This window comes from Pteronotus mesoamericanus, unplaced genomic scaffold (assembly GCF_021234165.1).
Source record: "Pteronotus mesoamericanus isolate MK-2021 breed Mesoamerican mustached bat unplaced genomic scaffold, CSHL_Meso_final contig_105, whole genome shotgun sequence".
NCBI lineage: Eukaryota > Metazoa > Chordata > Mammalia > Chiroptera > Mormoopidae > Pteronotus > Pteronotus mesoamericanus.
Genome location: NW_026555006.1, coordinates 7,917,724 through 7,935,370, shown reverse-complemented (window position 1 = coordinate 7,935,370; position 17,647 = coordinate 7,917,724). Strand labels below are relative to the sequence as shown.

Below are 17,647 nucleotides of genomic sequence, written 5' to 3'. Positions count from 1 at the left end.
CCTCAAATACAACCCTTAGATATCCCTGGAAGTTTTTATGGGTGACTTTCCCCTTTTTATCTTGCCTGCATTTTCCACATTTTAAGGCTTGAGCACATTTCACTTTGTAATTAGGAAAAAAAAAGCAGTTGTTTTAAAGAATGGAAATAGGAAAAGTTTTTTAAATGTCTCTGTTATTTTTTCACTTGAAAACAAGATCATCTTCACTTGTCATCAGCTCCCAGGGCTTTGTAGATGCCTAGTATCTGCTATCCTTGCATTTACCAAAGGGAGACAAGTTGTAAACTTTCGAAAAGCAAACTGTGTTATACCTTCCACTTCTGGTGGCCACAAGGATGCCTTTGGGTGGGTGATCACCCTGCTCAGCCCTGTAGACTCAGCTGCCCATGAAGGCTGGCGAATATTCAGTAGTTTTGCAGGGAGCCTGTGAGTTGCGTTTGTTGAGAGCGTGTTACCTCTGGATTCACCTTCTTGATCAGGCTTAGTCTCGTGGAACATCAATATCCGTTTTTATGATTTGAGCACTCGGGCTGCCTCTGCGCCCCGCTCCCGTCTCTGTTAGATCATTGCAGGCGTGTGCTGGCTTGCGTCTCCACATCAAGACCCTCTCTTTCAGAACACTGTCCCTCAAATGCATTGATTTTGTACTGACTTTGATCAAGTTCCTAAGAAACCAGTGGTGGAGACAGATTTGCTATAGGAAGCTTATTTTGGGGTGTGGCCTCCAAACCAACCCCCAGTGGGAGTGCAGGTGGCAGGTCTGGGTGGGGGGAGGAGTGGGACAGTGATGCAGCTACACCGAGTCCTCAGCTGATGCCCCTGTCCCACGGGGAGCTCTCCAGTTGCCTTCCAGAGTTGTTTCAGATGGAGGCCTTGGGCCTGGGCCTTTATACCTAGGCCCATCTAAGCAACCAGTCATTGGATGCCAGCTACAGTGGGGACAGGGAGTGAAACTAGGGGAACAGGGCCTTGGGTGAGGTGCATGTCTTTGGTGGAGGGCAGTTTCCTGAAATAAACTTACCAAGGAACCTTCCCAGGCCAGCACATCACCTGCGGGGGTGAGTCTTCAGACCTAAAACGGTCTGGGAGACATACTACATGTACCCTGTAGTTCACAAGAAAGAATGTGAAAATATTGCCAACATGTGATACTGGGCAAAAGCCGCATGGTTCTGGGTGTTTTCCATATATGATTGTATGCAGTTTTTTTACAGTAATCCTGCAAGGTGAACATTATTATCCTCATTTACAGAGAGATGAAGTGACTTGCTCTGGGTCAAGAGGCTCCCAGGTGGCAAAGCCAGCTGAGAATTCAGGTCTCTCCTGGACTCTCTCCTTTACCTTTCACTACACTACCCCCATGTTCCTTGGACTTTGGATCCAACTTTCCTGATGCACTTTTATAGGCATCTTTCTGCTTCACCTTTATCCATGCAGGCACTGTGACCATAATATGACCTTATTGGTTGCAAACGACAGAAACAAAAATAATACTAGATTCAGACCTGTTCTTCCCCTGCCTTCTGCAGTCCCATCTCTTACCCAGCCTCAAGTTCAGATTCTCCTCCCTAAGGCTCCTTTTGGTTAATTTAATTTATTTTTAGCACGCTTGATTCTTCGTTTTCCTAGCTCTGTAATCTTGGGCCTGTCTTTGCCTCCTGGAGTCTGAATTTTCTCGTCTATACAAGAAGGGACTAAGAATGCATGCCATGCTGGGTTGTCATGTGGAATCAAAAAACAAGGATGAAGAACGTACATGTTGTTCAAAGCCTGTTCTGTGCCCTGCACTGTGGCATCAATGTGAGATAAAGTGCCATGCTATACATCTAGTGTGTTACTTTATACTTCATGGCAACACACAAAGGTTTTACCCTCTTTGCCCCTTGGTCACCAGGAGAAAGACACAAGCCCAGCCATACAAAGACCAGAGAAGTGAATGGTGTGTGCCATCTTCTGACCCTCAGAATCAGGCTGAAGAGTAGAAGCCAGGGTGGATGGTCCTTGAGAGCCAAGTTAGCAGGATGTACTGAGCTCCTCTGTCTCCATGGAAGGATTCAGAAGGACTCAGCCACAGAGGATTACAGACGTCTTTACAGTCTTAAAACCAGGAGGCTTCTCCTTTTATCCATCTTGATAATATGATTGGTCATTTGTCTACTATGCCCACCTTCTATTTGTACAAAGTGCCAGGAATTACAATGCCACTGACCCTGATTAATAGCACCCAAGACTTTGACACTGTGACTAAAATTTAAACTTGGTTTTCCAAAGTTAGAAAATACTGTCTACATGTTTTGCAAGAGAGACGTTGGAAACTTTGGGTAAAAAAAGTGTTCCCTACCAAATATATTTATTTAGTCAGTAGATAATTTTAAGTATTCACTATATGCTCGGCACTGTCTAGCATTTGGGGGTGCACAGGGAGCACAGATGAGCCCTCCAGCAGCACACAGTCTAACGAGGGGAGACTCCCAGCCCAGCCTCTTCCTGCCTGATGTGCTCATGTGCACAGGGCATTGCCATGAGGCGCAGGAAGCGTGCCCCAAATGAATTTGGTGTCATCAACCCTTCCATTTTTCTTTACAGAAACTTGAGCGGGTGTTCGAAGGGACATTGCTAGGAAATCATTGGTTTAAGGGTTTGCCAGAGTGACAGTGATGGTTTAAGGCGGTGATGGTTGTTGTCTTTTGTTATTTAGAATTTATGAATGATGCAATACAATTTTTATAATAGATTTTTAAAATTAAAATTACAAACAGACAGCATGGGAGAACAAACAAACAAACACTAGTAGACTTTTTTCAAGGAAATGACAGAAGGACCAACTATCAGAGCATAAGAACTGGATCATCCATGGGGTCACCAGAGGACCCTGCCTTATACTTCAGTGGTTCTGCATCTGGCTTAGCTGTGGAATCATGGGATAAACCTCAAAATGCAGATTTCCTTACCCTCCAATTAGGCTCTAGAATATTAGCACTTGGCTCTGTACAGAAAGAAGGTGCCAATGGACTCTAGATGCCCTTTATGTGGAACTCTTTTCAGAAGTACCAGTGAAGACCATTTTTATAGAAAGTGTGTACATGAATCATAGGTTGAATACGATTTTAACTCTAATTAGTTTACCTTTTAGCAATAATGACAGCCACCATGTTCATAAAAGCACATTTTAACAGCCCCCTAAGCGTGTTGTTTCCCTTATTCTTCTCACTACCCAGCTAGGTAATTACACCAAATCAGCATTCTCTCCTACGCAGCCAGCATACATAATTATTTGTCCATTGCAAATCAACACCTGGATAATTGCAAGTTAGAATTCTAAGTAAAATAAGTTATCTGTGCTGCTGGGCTCTGAAATCCCCCCTCTCCTCGCCCCACCCCCAACACACACAATCTGTTCTTAAATTGGACAACCTAACAGGTAATAAGATGCTTTCAGCAATGGACCAAATGATGTTGGACAGGCTGGAAAAAACAAACTCTCTTTGAAATTTGCTTCATCAAGATGGATGGACCAGTGATACAGACAGTTATACAGAAGGTGGGAGGATGTCTTAGTTTGGGTGCTGTGTTAATAATTCATAAGATGATCTCCCTATTGCCTTCAGGAATGAATATTCTGTTCCTAATTGCACCCTTATTCCCAGGGAACAACAACAACAAAAAATCCCTAACAGCTGGGACCGTTACTTCCACCACAGTATGACTTTGCCGTGGTTAGCTTTGGGCCACTGGTGCTTAATGTGAAATATATTATGTGGGAAGGGGAAAGGCAGTAAATATTTACTGAATGACTGCCATGTGCCAGGGAGTGTGCTGAGAGCAAAACGTGTATTATCTCCTATAATCCCTCCAACTGTCCTACAGAGGAGTGAACATAACTACAGTGTTGTACACTTGGAGAGTTTAACACTTAGGAAAGTGAAATGACTTTCCCATTAACACACACATACACACAGGAAGCCATAGGATTCCTGTAACACTTTCGGATGCCAAAGTGTCAGTCAACTGTGCCCCCTCACTAGCAGTGTGTCCTTGTACCAGGGACCTCACTTCCCTGCACCACAGTTCCCTTCCTTTGGAATTGGTTGCAGCTTTGTCTTCAAGGTTGCTGTGAAGCTTCAATGAGCCACACATGCTCGTTTTCAGGTATCATCCAGGCTTTTACTCTTCCTTCCTAATTCTAGTCCCCTCCCCCATTATAGACTGCATGTCTGTGTCTCTTCTCCCTCCAAATTCATATATTGAAACCCTACCCCCCACTGTGATGGTAGCAGAGGTTGGGCTTTTGGAGGGTAATTAGGTGTAGATGAGGTTAAGAGGGTAGACCCCCATGCTGGGAATAATGCCCTTATAATAAGAGGAAGACAGATCACAGCTTCCTCACTGGCTCCCTCCCTGGCATGTGAGGATCCAGCCAGAGGGCAGCCACCTGCCAGCCAGGAAGTGGGCCCTTACCCAGAACTGAATCTGGCTGCACCTTGATCTTGGACTTCCCAGCTTCCAGGACTGTGAGAAATAAATGTCTACGGTATTTTGTTGCAGCAACTGAGCTGACTAAGACACCTCCTTAGATGCTTAAGTATCTAAAACATAGATGTGAGTATTTAGCTCAATAGAAGGTCTGTGTTGAAGTTGACCTCTCCTGGGCAGGGACATACTGTAACTGTTAAACGTTAAAAGAATTCTCAGCCAAATTGACCACATTAGGAAAAAAATATTCCTCTTGGCTCTTGTGTGGGTTTCTGTGGCCATGCTCATTATAACCTGTGAGGAGCGGGGGAGACAGAGAGAGCAATATTGGGTGTGAAATATCTTTTATTTGGCTATTAGCGGGCTTCAGCGAACAGCCTGGAGTGGGAGGCCATTTATGACTCCGGTGGGTTCTGTGGGCTCTCTGCCTCAGGGTCATAAAAATGCTAATCGTCTGCTTCCTCCAGCCTGACTCCTAATAGAGGTACTTGTTTTTGTTAAAGCCTCTGCAAGGTCACGCCCAGTGTGGGACCTCCACATTAGCTGTGCCCTCTGCTCCAAGACAGGGACATAGTGTAATTCCAGACGGCATCCTTGTGACCCATTCAAAACCTGGAATGCACTCAATGCCTTGGGGACTGCCTGCCTCCATTTAACTTCAGCGAGGAGTCATTTCTCAGGTTATGGAGTGAGAAGGTTGTGATGAGGTTGAGAAACACTCTTCTCTAATGGCATAGAGCAAAGGCAACATTCAGATGGATGTGGCTATGACATTTACTTTATCCTGCAAGGAACTGTATTCCTTGAAGGCTAAGTGTATCACACTCATGGCATGGATTTGAAATAGGGTCTGTCTGGATGGGGTTTTTTAATGACTCCTTACACTTCCCCACAGTGATCCTGACTCCTGGAGTCCATTAGCCTCTTTTGCATAAATACATAAATTCATCCATTTTTTAAAATTATTCAGCAGAGGTGGGCACTGTGAGCCTACTGTATGCCATGCTAGGGTCAGAGGACACAGATGACTCACTCCAAGTCCTCACCCTTGTGGAGCTCAAGTGTAGAGAAGGAGTCACTCATGAAGACAAAGACAATGAGGGGCCAGGGATGCTGTGACAGATGCTGTGAGGGAATAGAATTAAACAAAAAAAAATGTGTCTTTGGAAAACAAAGCAAATCTAAGAAGATATCTTTGTTGCATATTATTACAGGTGATTTTCTATTATACTAGAATTAGGGAATTACTACAGTAATCTACAGATCTGACCACTAGGATGTAAGCTCCATGAGTGCAGGGATATTTATATGTTTGCATATTTTGTTTGCTGCTGTATCTCTAGCACCTTAGAACTTACTGTAGGCACTCAATATGTAGCAGATAAGTCCAGTGAATGAATAAATGAATAACCAGTCAACCAATCTATCAATGAGAGCCTTATACATCCCAAAATGTTGCTACAATGTTCTTGAAATCTAATCCTCACAACAGAGCAGATCATTGATAGCTCACATGACCTGAAGAACAAAATCTAAAGGCTTTAGCTTGATTTCCAAAGTCCTTCATGACTAGGCATGTACAGCCTTTGCCAGCATCTCTGGAGCCATGTGCTATAGCACATTAATTGGCTCAGGCTTGTCCCACACCAATTTAATAAAAATCTGTGAGGTAGTATATTATATATTGAATATTTTTTATTGTTTTTTTAAATTCTCACCTGAAGATATGTTTCATTGATTTTGGAGAGAGAGGAAGGGGGAGCAAGCGAGAGAGAGAGAGAGAGAGAGAAAGAGAGAGAATAATATGAGAAAGGAACATCTACTGGTTTCTTCCCATATGCGCCCTGACAAATCAGACTCGCAACTTATACATGCTCCTTGACCAGGATCAAACGTGTAACCTTTTCTTGTACCAGACAATGCTCCAACCAACTGAGCCACCCAGCAAGTGCTGTGAGGTAGTATTTTTAAAAGCTCCAAATTGATTCTACAATTTAACTAGGGTTGAGAAACATTTAGCCTAACCCAACTACTCGCTGTTCTCTGAGTATCATCATACCTTTTACTCTTCTGGGAAGCTTCTCACTCACTTCTCTACCTATTGAGTCCCTGCTTCCTCACCAAGCCTTCCTCAAATGTCATCCGACCTCTGCACCTGCTTCTAATCCACTCCCCATCAAAAAGAAACAATTTCTTTTCCCTTAAGCTCTATATGACATTCATAGCCCTGGTTGTATTTTGTATAGCTGTGTGTGCCTCCTTCTAAATTGTGGCCTCCTCTAAACAGGAGAGGAGACACTTTTCAGTCACTTAGGTACCACAGAAAACCAGCACTGTGCCTAGCACAAAGAACACTCCAGGGCAGGGCAGTATACAAATGAGGATAATATAATTAGGGTGACCACACAATTTATATCCAAACTATAATCATTACTTTTGAGAGTAATGAGGGTGCTAGTAATAATAATGTCAGGACAAAAGGTATAACCAGGGACTGTCTCAGACAAATGGGAGTTACGTTCACCCAGATAACAATGGCCAACATTGATTGAGCTCTTACTGTTTGTCAGTCACTATCCTGCATGCTGTCACTTATTTGACCTACACTGTGACTCATGTGGGAACAACTGTTATTATCTGCCTTTCACAGAGAAAGACTCTGTGGAAGACACGTAAGGGAACTTACACAGGGCAGTATGTATGATTAAGGGCATGGGTGGGGGTGCTGGGACTGAACCCAGGTCCTCTGAGTCCACAGCTCCTCTGCTGGACCATTGTGTCCTATTACTTCCTAGTGGAAGATCTCAGGCCTTCCTGAGTAGGACAGGATGAGGATCTCTTCCTAGCTGAACTGGAAGCAGCTTTGTTGACCTCTGTGGCTTTAGTTTCTTCATCCACAGAATGATGATGATGCCTATTTCCAGTAACCCTGGAGGGTTAGGTGAGATAAGGTATGAGAAGGTTGGGCATAGTGTGTGTCCCTGTGACGGCATACTCATCCTAGGAGGAAGCCATCTGCCAGTTTACTACAGCCTCCATAAGACATGTACTCCGATAGCTGTGACAGAAAGTAAAATGGGGCAAATACTCTAACAGAGTGTCTAGTGAGGTCACCAGAGATCCCATAGCCTAATGGTTACAAGCATGAAATTTGCGTAACACTTGGGTTCAAATTCAGGCTCTGCGACTTGATTAGATATTTCTCCAGAGAAGATATGCAAATGGACAATAAGGACATGAAAGGATGCGGTATCAATCTTCCTGAAGAAAATACAAAACAAAATCAGAGTGAAATATCCATTAAGGCCCATCAGGATGGGTAAAACACAAAATACACATGATAAGGGAATATACATGGCAGGAACACCTGGTAGAGAAACTGAAATCCTCTTGCTTTGCAGGTGAAGTTGTAAACTGCTAGAGCCACTTTTGAAAAACAGTTGGATAGGTCCTTAAAAAGTTAAATATGAGTTACCATGAGACCCAACAATTTCTCTCTTAGGTATAACACTAAGAGCATTGAAAAATGCACCCACACAAAAGCTGATACACAAATGTTTATAGCAACATTATTCATAACAGCCAACAAAATGGAGACAACCTAAATGTCCATTGCTGATGTGGTATATCTATGCAATGAAATGTTATTCAGCAAAATAAAGAACTTGAAGTACTGATACATGCTATAACATACAATAACCTTGAAAATGAGATGCTAAGTGAAAGAAGCCAGTCACAAAGGACCATATATTATATGATCCTATTTATATGAACTATAATTTGCTTCCAGAATAGGTACCTCTATAGAGACAGGAATTAGATTAGTGGCTACCTAGGTCTGGAGAATTTGTGGGAGAGAGTGATTGCTAATGAATATAGGGCTTCTTTTTGGGATGATGAAAATGGTATGAAATTAGCTAGTGGTGATGGTTGCATAATTCTGTGAATGCACTAAAACCACTGAATGGTATACTTTCAAAAGGTGAACTGAATGGTATGGGAGTCATATGTCAATAAAGCAGTTACTAAAAAATTTAAGCTCTGCTATTGCCGTTGAGTGTTGGTGTCATTTTCTATAATAAAGGGCTCATTACAGCGTCTAACTCAAAGAACAGGTATAAGGTTTAAATGGGAGATCGTAGGTAAAACTCTTGGCACAGCGTCTGGTTTAGTAAATGCTCAATAATAGATAGTGATGATGTTAATGTTTTTGCTGAAATACATGGCCTTTCTTCTTGTCCATGCTGAAGCGCAGGGTCAGTGGTGCTTTCAGTGAAATAAGCTGGGGATTTGTGATGACTTGGGATGCATGAAGACTGACCCCCTCTTTAACACTCTCAAATAGCATGTGCCTCTGATGGTATGACCTTATGGCTCTGATATCTGTTATTTATTTCTTAACTAATATAACTGAGACCTTGCTCAAGATGTGCTCATGAAAAATTACCCTTTTAATGGCGGAGCATTTAATGAGAAACTGGATTATCTACTGCATAAGTGCCCTTCATACAAATTAGCTTGGCCCTGGGTCCTAATCTAAATTGGGCTCCCTACTTTCCTCTAAATGGCCTAATATTTTCTTATTAATCTCTGCCCTTGTTCACCTGATCTGGTTTTGCCTCCTCTTAAGAAGCTTCCTCCTTGGTAGATCCCTATGCCCTGACAAATGTTCCTTAAGGCCGTCTTTGTGTCTGACTCATGGACAGTTTTCAGAGATGACATGCAGGCCAAAAACTCTTCCATTTTTACAGTCTTTCCAGTGAAGTTTTAATGCTGCCAGTGTATTGAGTATCAGCAGGTCTGGGCCAGGTAAAAGACGGGACTGTATAGGGAACTCGGGGAGATGGGAAAACTTAATCATAGTGGTGAGGAGAACAGGCTTAAAAACACAGAATACAAGCAAACCACAAGCCTGGGCTTTGTCCTCAGATAGATCTGGGTTTAGGTCCCATTTAGTGATTTTGGTCAAGTTACTTGGTCTTCAGACTTTCAATTTTGGTCCTTGTCTGAAAATCCTGAATAATAATACACACCTCTAGGATTTTTTTTCTGGGACTAAACAGTTTGGTACATATATTCAATATATGCTTTGTATAAGACATGATCAATGCTACCAGGTATTGTGGTTCTAATGAACTGTCGGAGGAAGTCCCAAATACTGAAAGGAATGTTAATAGTGACAAAATAGTGTCATGTGTTGAAGATGCAGAGATGGTATTTGTGACAGAGTAAGATGGCCTTCCCAAGAAGCAGGCAAGCCCTAGGCCACTCCTACCAAACAATATATAATAATGCAGTGAAAGGTGAACTGTAGTACCATGGGCCCTGTTGTTTAGCTAGATGTCCAGAGAGGCAAATGTTCTTCTCTTTATTCTTAGCTTTAGTCCTTAATGTCTGCTCTCACTGAACTCTGGAGACTTAATTTTTACATTGAATATATTCTCTCACTAAGCATTCACATGTTATATTTGCTTTATGGAATATTATTCAAAGACTTGAATATACAAGGAGTCAGCAAAGATGCTGTGGATAAATACTACCTGAGTGTTGGGGATGACAGGTCCAGGCCTGCCTCTGTGGACATTTCTCCTTTGTGCCCTCCTGCCCTCGTATTGTATCTTCCACATGCTTCTTTTATTGGGCGGATAATACTGGTGGCAGCTACCACTTATAGAAAACTTAACATGTGAATACAGGCTTTGCACATACTATCTCATTTAAGCTACTATTCATAACTCTGAAAGTCCATATTATTCTTCATGTAACAAGTAAGGAAATTGAGACTCAGCAGATAGTTTAGATGGTTTTCAAAGGAAAGAGCCATGATTTAAAATGAGGATGTCTAACTCTAACGCTTATACATTCTTATATATCCAGCACAACACATTAGTATGTTTATTCACAGTCACCAGAAACTTGAGCTTTATTGGGCACAGACTTTATCTCATTTGTATGTGGTCAGCGCATAACAACATCGCGCATAGAGGAGATGCTCAGTAAGGGATGAGTGAATAAATGAATGAAGTGCACTTCATGTTTTGTCAGTCAAAGAGTATTACACAATGGTTAATTGTTGCTGGGGTTTTTTCTTTTTTGTGTTTTATGTATTTCATCAGGTAACTCTCGATCCCCTATTATAGAGAGGCCTTAGTTTTACACATCATGTGGATAGAGTGAAATAGGCTGAACCATCACCAATGTCCTCAGCTCTAAGATTCTGACTGATGGGGAAGGCATGCCAGAGCAAGTATCCAAAGTTGAAGTTAATGATGTTCCAGGAGATGAATATCAGGAGGCTAGGGCGTTCCAGGTTTTAGGAACCACATGTGCAATGCTCCAAATTGTGACTAGTTTGATGAAAGTTTGATGAGATCAGAAAGTTGAATTCCTATGTAGTCATATTTTTTTCTGTGTAAACTTGGACAAGCTATTTGAATTCTCTGACCTTCATCTTCATCATCTGGAAAATGGATATGGTTGAGTTGTTATGAAGAATGGGGGTACACTTTATGAAACAATTCATATGAAACGAATACTCAGTTCACAGTAACTTTACTGTTCATATTTTATGTGGATATGGTTGAACTTCTGGTTTATGTGTCTTAGCAGGATATTATATTAATCATTGTTGAGAAAGCTGTTGCAAGGTATGGGTACACAAGTAGCATGGAAGTCTCTTTCTGTACACACCTGAGTTAGCCAAAGAGAGATCATAAAATCATTTTTTGATAATCGTCCCCGGTTCATTACTTAATACAAAGCAATTACTCTGGAGTCTCACTATAAAACAGCCCATGGAAAAGAGTGTAAGGAGTGTCTTGGATCCTAGCCAAAGTCCTATTAAGTGCTAGAAATACTAAAGAACTCAGTGCTAATACTATTCTAACAAGAATGTCAGTGGGTGATTATCATTTATTGAATATCTAGTGGGTATCAAATGCTGAAATGGGTATTTGACACCTGTCTGCTCTGTTTATCTTCATGACCTATTGGGGTTAGTTATTTTTAACTCCTTTTGTTCTGCCTTAGAAAAGAAAGACTAAGAGAGGAAAAAGCAATTTGCCTCAGGATTTAAAAGGAGAGAGCCATAATTTGCATTCAGGAGTACTACCATGTTTTCTTTTCTCTACTTGGGCCAATGACTTGACTTTCCTAAAATAGGTGAAATAGAAAAACACACCTTGGTGCTGTAGGCATTCAAAGCTAATGGGCCCCGAACACCTACATATCAGAATCCTGCTTTTCTCTGTTTTTAGGTCAGGATCGCAGTGAAGCCACTTTGATAAAGAGGTTTAAAGGTGAAGGGGTCCGGTACAAGGCCAAACTGATCGGGATTGATGAGGTTTCCGCAGCCCGGGGAGACAAGTTATGTCAAGACTCCATGATGAAACTCAAGGTACTGCGCTAACATTTTACTGAAATATTGTGGGTTTAATATGAGTGAGAAAAAGAAATGATCACACAGTCATTATGGTAAAAAATTATATTTATTTATTTATTGGTAAATTACTTATTTATTGGGTTACTGATGAATCACTGTCTTTATTCATTGAGAAGAGATTTCAGTTACTGAGCAAATGTTTATTGGGTACCTCCGATGTGGAAATATTTTATTAGGCCCTGTTTTATCATTTGATTGTCACACTTTACTCAATTTTATCTTCTTTGTGCAATGCCTACAAAGTTAAAACTAAAATCATCAAATTGTACAGTCCTTGAGATTTTATTTTTATCACTTTATTTTTAATAACATATATTTTAGTATAGTATAAATATGACAAAAGATGCAATGTTAAGATAATAGCTGATTTTATTTATTCTTATACTTTTATTAATGTCTTCAAACACTATAATAAAGGAAAAATTTTTAAATGTTAATCCTTACTCAATATGTTTATTGACTTTAGAGAGAAAGGGAGGGAGAGAGATAGAGAAACATTGATGTGAAAGAGAAACATCGACCAGTTGCCTCTCATATGCCCTGACTGGGGATTGAACCCTCAACCTAGGTATTTTCCTTGACTGGGAATCAAACTGGCAACATTTTGGTGTACAGGATGATGCTTCAACCACCTGAGCAACCCTGCCAGGGCAAGGGAAATATTTTTTAAAGTTATGTATAACTAGATATTGGAATTTGGAGGTACCACAAAGAAGTTTCTTATTTTAAATGCTTTCAAGATACCTCACTGAGAAATCTAAGGAATAAATTGAAAAAAAAATTTAATATGCAAAATAAGAGAAGTATAATAGTAAATGGCTATTAAAAACATACAAAAAAGAAAATTGTTTCTAGATTGTGGTCTCCATGTGGTCTGATTTTTTAAAAAAAATAATAATATAAAATATCTTTTTAAAAATTCAAATTGTTTAGCAACAACTCTACAAAATATCTTTTTAAAAATATTTTATTTATTTATTTTTTAGAGAGAGGGGAATAGAGGGAGAAAGAGAGGGAGAGAAATATTGTTGTGAAAGAGAAACATTGACTGGTTTCCTCTCACATGTGTCTCAACCAGGGATAGAACCCACAACCTAACGATGAGCCCTGAGTAGGAATCTAATTGGTGACCTTTTGCTTTGCAGGACGATGCGCGACCAATTGAGCTATGTCACTCAGGGCTCCTCAAAATATCTTAAGAGTTTAAAACATGTCATTATTTTACTGATTATAGAACTCACAAAATGTTCATCATAAAATGTTTTGAAAAATACAGGAAAGAATAAGGAGGAAAATTGAAATTACCCTCAGTCCCAACATACAAGAAAATCAATGTTAACATTTTAGAAATGTATAATTTATAATCCCTCTTTGTATTGTATATATATTACATGAATTATACACATATGTAGTATTAGGATTATTATTTATACAATTTTATATCCTACTTTTTAATCTAATAATGTATTATAAACATTTAAAAATTATCTTCAAATTTTCACTAAGGATACAGCGTGATCAGTGTAATTTTCTTAAATATAAGAAAAAAGGAATTAAAAAGAAAAGACTGGCCAAATGCCTAAAAGTATTATATGGGGCAATATCTGCAAAACACTCTCTACATTGCCTTTCCTTTAACATTTGCTTAATAAATCACAGCTGTAATTTTTGTTTACACTATACAAATTTTCTCAGCAGTTTAACATGTATATCCAATGCTGTTTCCCTAAAGTATGACTGTAGGAATCATCCTTTTTAAAAACTCTTTTAATTTTCTAAACTATGTATCCATTACTTTCTTTTTATTTTTTTAGCTGTCACCTAAGCAAACTTTATTTTAATAGTCATGTATCTACAATATTATTAGGTATACTAGAAAAAGGTGTAAAAGACACCCAAATTGTGATGTCACAGATTACTACCTTGGAAAAGGTTGTTAACATATTCTTTTTTATAATTAAGCAATGTTATGAGATTTTAGGGCAGTCCAATAATGAGTGCTCTTCTTCTACCAAGTTCAAACTGGGTTGGCTAAAAGAGGAATCTGACAAGAAGATTCTGAGTTCCAGCTTTACAACTGCTAAGTGCTGCTCTGGAAAACATGCTGTAGATACACGGTCACAGTGGGTATCCTTGGAAGAGCTGGGCTGTTCCCCTGGGTTTATGGGGAATTAGATGACTGCGGGCCCTCCCTGACTTCCTCATCCCTTTCCCTGCTCCAGAGCAGCACCTTGACTCACACATGAGATCACACCAGAATGCATCCTCATTACCAGCAGGCAGCTGGCATAGAGGCCTGGGAGAGACTGAGCCATGTGTGCTCAGCTTCTCTCCAAGCTCCCCAGTCAGATAGAGCCACATCTGCTTCCCAAGGAGACCCTAATCAAGGGTGGGGATAAAGGCCAGGACCTTGAGTCTTGCTGACGTCCTTCCTTACTGAGTTTGAGGCCAGGTAAATAGAGATTTGTTCCTGACAAATGTTAGTTAAAAGACATCAAGAAAACTTCCAACGATCTCATTCCCACCCAGAGCTACAAGCTGCTGAAGGGGAGAAAGGAACTCTGATGCATCTTCTCCCTGCTCTCCTCCCTGCCCCCCTACCCCCCTGCTCCCCACCCCCAGCATCCTGGTAGAGAGCCATTCAGCAGGCATCTGTCACAGAGTGCCTTATTGTCAGCTGCCTTGCCTCCATGGGAGTACCAAGGTCCATGTGGCTATGAGGCAGGAGTTGGCCTGTACTTCTTTAAGGGTCACAAAACATAGGGCCATGTTAGCTGGACCAGACCTGGTGATGACTGCTGATCCTGCCGTGTGTGTGTGTGTGTGTGTGTGTGTGTGTGTGTGTGTGTGCATGTGCGTGTGTGCGTGCGCGTGTGTCTGTTGGTTCCTGCAGTGAAGTTTCCCATCTGTCAACTCTCATAATGACAGGTTTCCCAAAGCCCTGCGAGTTTGTCCTACTCTAACACATTCTTTTCAGATGTGCTGAATTTGTTGAGGGGCTTTGGTTCTCAGACCATTGTGTTTCATTATTTGCAAGTTGCCAAAAAGAATGTTGACATTTCAGCTCCCAGTGGTTTTTCTTTAGGAAACACAGAAACATAAATGATCGATTCTTCATTTGGCCACCTGCCCAGGAAGGCGTCAGAGAAGTACAAGATGCCTCTTGGCCTTGCAGAAAGGCCCACTTGTTCACGGTAGACAATATGAGAAATAAAAATAATCATGTTTTTCTTTGTCAGATTCTTTGAAGCTGGTGCCTTTCCCAGTTTTAGAGTTTTCTCTTGGATTGTAGAGGTTTCAGGTGGGGTTCATACCATGAGTCTGAGTGAGCCATTGCCTGTCTACCAACAAAACACCATCATCATCATATTTTAATTTGCGGTCAGCAAGTACTTCCATATACATCATTTCTTGATTGTGTGAGATATTAGCCTCCCTGTTTTGTAAATAAGAAATCTGACGTTCATGGAAATTAAAGGATTTGCTCCAGAACCTTCATTTAACCTGTGATAAGCCCAGAATTCAAACCCAGATCTTCAGAAGCCCAGTGTTTGACAAGACATAGTTTAAAGCTAAACAGTATTTTGTTTTGATCTGCATTTAATGTATCTTATCTTCCCAATTAGATTTTAAGCCCCTACCAGTAAGCTACTACCCAGTAGACACACAGCATTGACTTCCAAAGTAGTCACCTTTCAGAGACAATGGGTAAAATGGCAGTGGTTGAAGCTTGGGAGAGGATGAGATTACAGAGCCCTAAATATGTCAGTCAGGTCCTATAAGAAACAGAGACCATCCTGGCTGGGTCAGATGTGAGCACTTTAATGAAGGAGCTATTTACAAGAGTAGACAAGGTTAGAGTAGCAAGAAGAACTGTTGGGGCACCCAGAAATTAACCACAGTGTTATCCTAGGGAGATGTATTTACTGGAACCCAGGGAGGAAGATCAGAGGATGAAGTCCCCTCCCTCACCAAACAAAAATACAGCTACTGCCAGAGATGCAGACAAGGACAGGGAGGAGGTGGGGAGAGATGCCGAACCTCTCCTTCTATCCACCCTTCGATCTCTAACTGGAAGCCTGCGGGAGGAAGTTCAAGGACAGAGAATGCAGTCTGCAGAAGCCAGGTTCTGGGCACAAAGCAGGGTGGAGGAAGATATTTGTATTGGTAATACTTCCCCCTTTTAACTTGGAAATGTAAAACTTAGCAGGAGTTTTTATCCAAAGATCTTACAGCTGGTAAGACATAGGGCTGATTGGAGACCAGGTTTCATTCACGGAGCTTTTGGAATAGCATTCTGGGTTTTCACTCATTCATGCCTGAAGCCTGTAGTTTTCACACCTGCTTTATGTGCTCCATGGAGACCCCAGCCATTCCATCATGTGCGTGCACCATGCTGGGTGAGATTTCTCACAGCCCTTTCCTCTACCTCATCCTCATAGGATGGTGAGCTGGACAGGGCAGTCCATCAGTCCTTCCTGGCATGCATGACCCCTGCTGGGTGTGTAAATTCCTCCACTGCGATGCTACTTCTGTGTGATTCCCTTAGGGAATACCTGTGCCACTCATTTTACACAGTGCCTAACACATGGTATTGCTTAATCATGTCAATATAAATACTGGTAATAATGATAATTTAGATACTTTAGATCCCCACATGCTACTTACCCTGCAAAGTACACTATGTGTATAGTCCACATAGATGTCCTAACATTCTTATGAGGCAAAAAGTGTGATTATTCACTTTTTGGAGTCTCTTTCAATGTTGAGTCTGGAAGCTGGTGGTTCTGCCTACCTATTTGCAGAATATTTTGGACATATCTGTAGTATATTATATAGTCTATTTTTTTGTCATCTATGCTTCTCCTCAAATCTCTTGCAGAGTTTCGTACTTGACGGAACTCCAACATTGGAATCTGAAAGATCGCTGTTTAAATTTCCTCAATGTCTTCTAAGTTCCTTGAGGTTTGGGGTGGTCACCTGACCCTCTGAGCTATTTCTCCATATGTAAAATAAGAGAGATAATTCTTACTTCCCAGGATTGTCATATGAGCTATATTATATAACATGTAAGAGATAGTAGATACCCAGTAAAACGTTTGTCTACCTAATTTTCAGGTTTCTAACAGTGACTTGCTAGGTCAGGTGGCTAATCTTAAGCACAGAACCCCAAAGGGCCCCTACTTCCTCATCTTCCAACTTCCCAGCCAGAGCTGTCGCCTGGACCTCCGTCAGTTCTACGTAACAGCAGTGGGGTGATCTGGGGGAGATGAGACCCCAAGGCAGCACGTGCTGTCTGATGGCAGGCGTGCTTGAACTTAGAGCAATTTTTCAGAGTCTGACTCAGGGTCTTGTCTCAAAGGAGAAACTTGTTTGATAAAATTGGAGTTTTATTTCCCCAAAGATAGGGTTATGTGAATGGTCCTTCTTGCTTTATTTGTCACGCAGAGCTACTGCCAGCAGCCCCAAACAGAAATGCTCCTGGGCCATGAATGTTTGCTTTCTTCGTGCTCTCTCCATCTTTTTTTTTTTTTTTTTTTTAAGATTTTACTTATTTTTAGAGAGAGGAGGAGGGAGGGAGAAAGAGAGAGAGAACACTGATGTGCAAGAGCAACGTCGATCTGTCGCCTCTCACACACCCTGAGCCAGGGACCTGTCCCACAACCCAGGCATGTGCCCTGATGGGAATTGAACTGGCGACATTTTGATTTGCAGGACAGCGCCCAACGCATT

General features: G+C 41.2%; 1 protein-coding gene across 4 annotated transcripts in view; it reads left to right on the top strand.

The window, feature by feature from the left end:
- Window positions 1–17,647, top strand: part of DAB1 (DAB adaptor protein 1) — a 566,428-nt gene that overhangs the window by 421,699 nt on the left and 127,082 nt on the right. For all 4 annotated transcript variants that reach the window (XM_054573791.1, XM_054573799.1, XM_054573809.1 and 1 more), the window contains exon 3: window positions 11,730–11,869. In XM_054573791.1, the coding sequence (XP_054429766.1) occupies window positions 11,730–11,869 (140 nt within the window). The remainder of the gene's footprint in view (window positions 1–11,729; window positions 11,870–17,647) is intronic.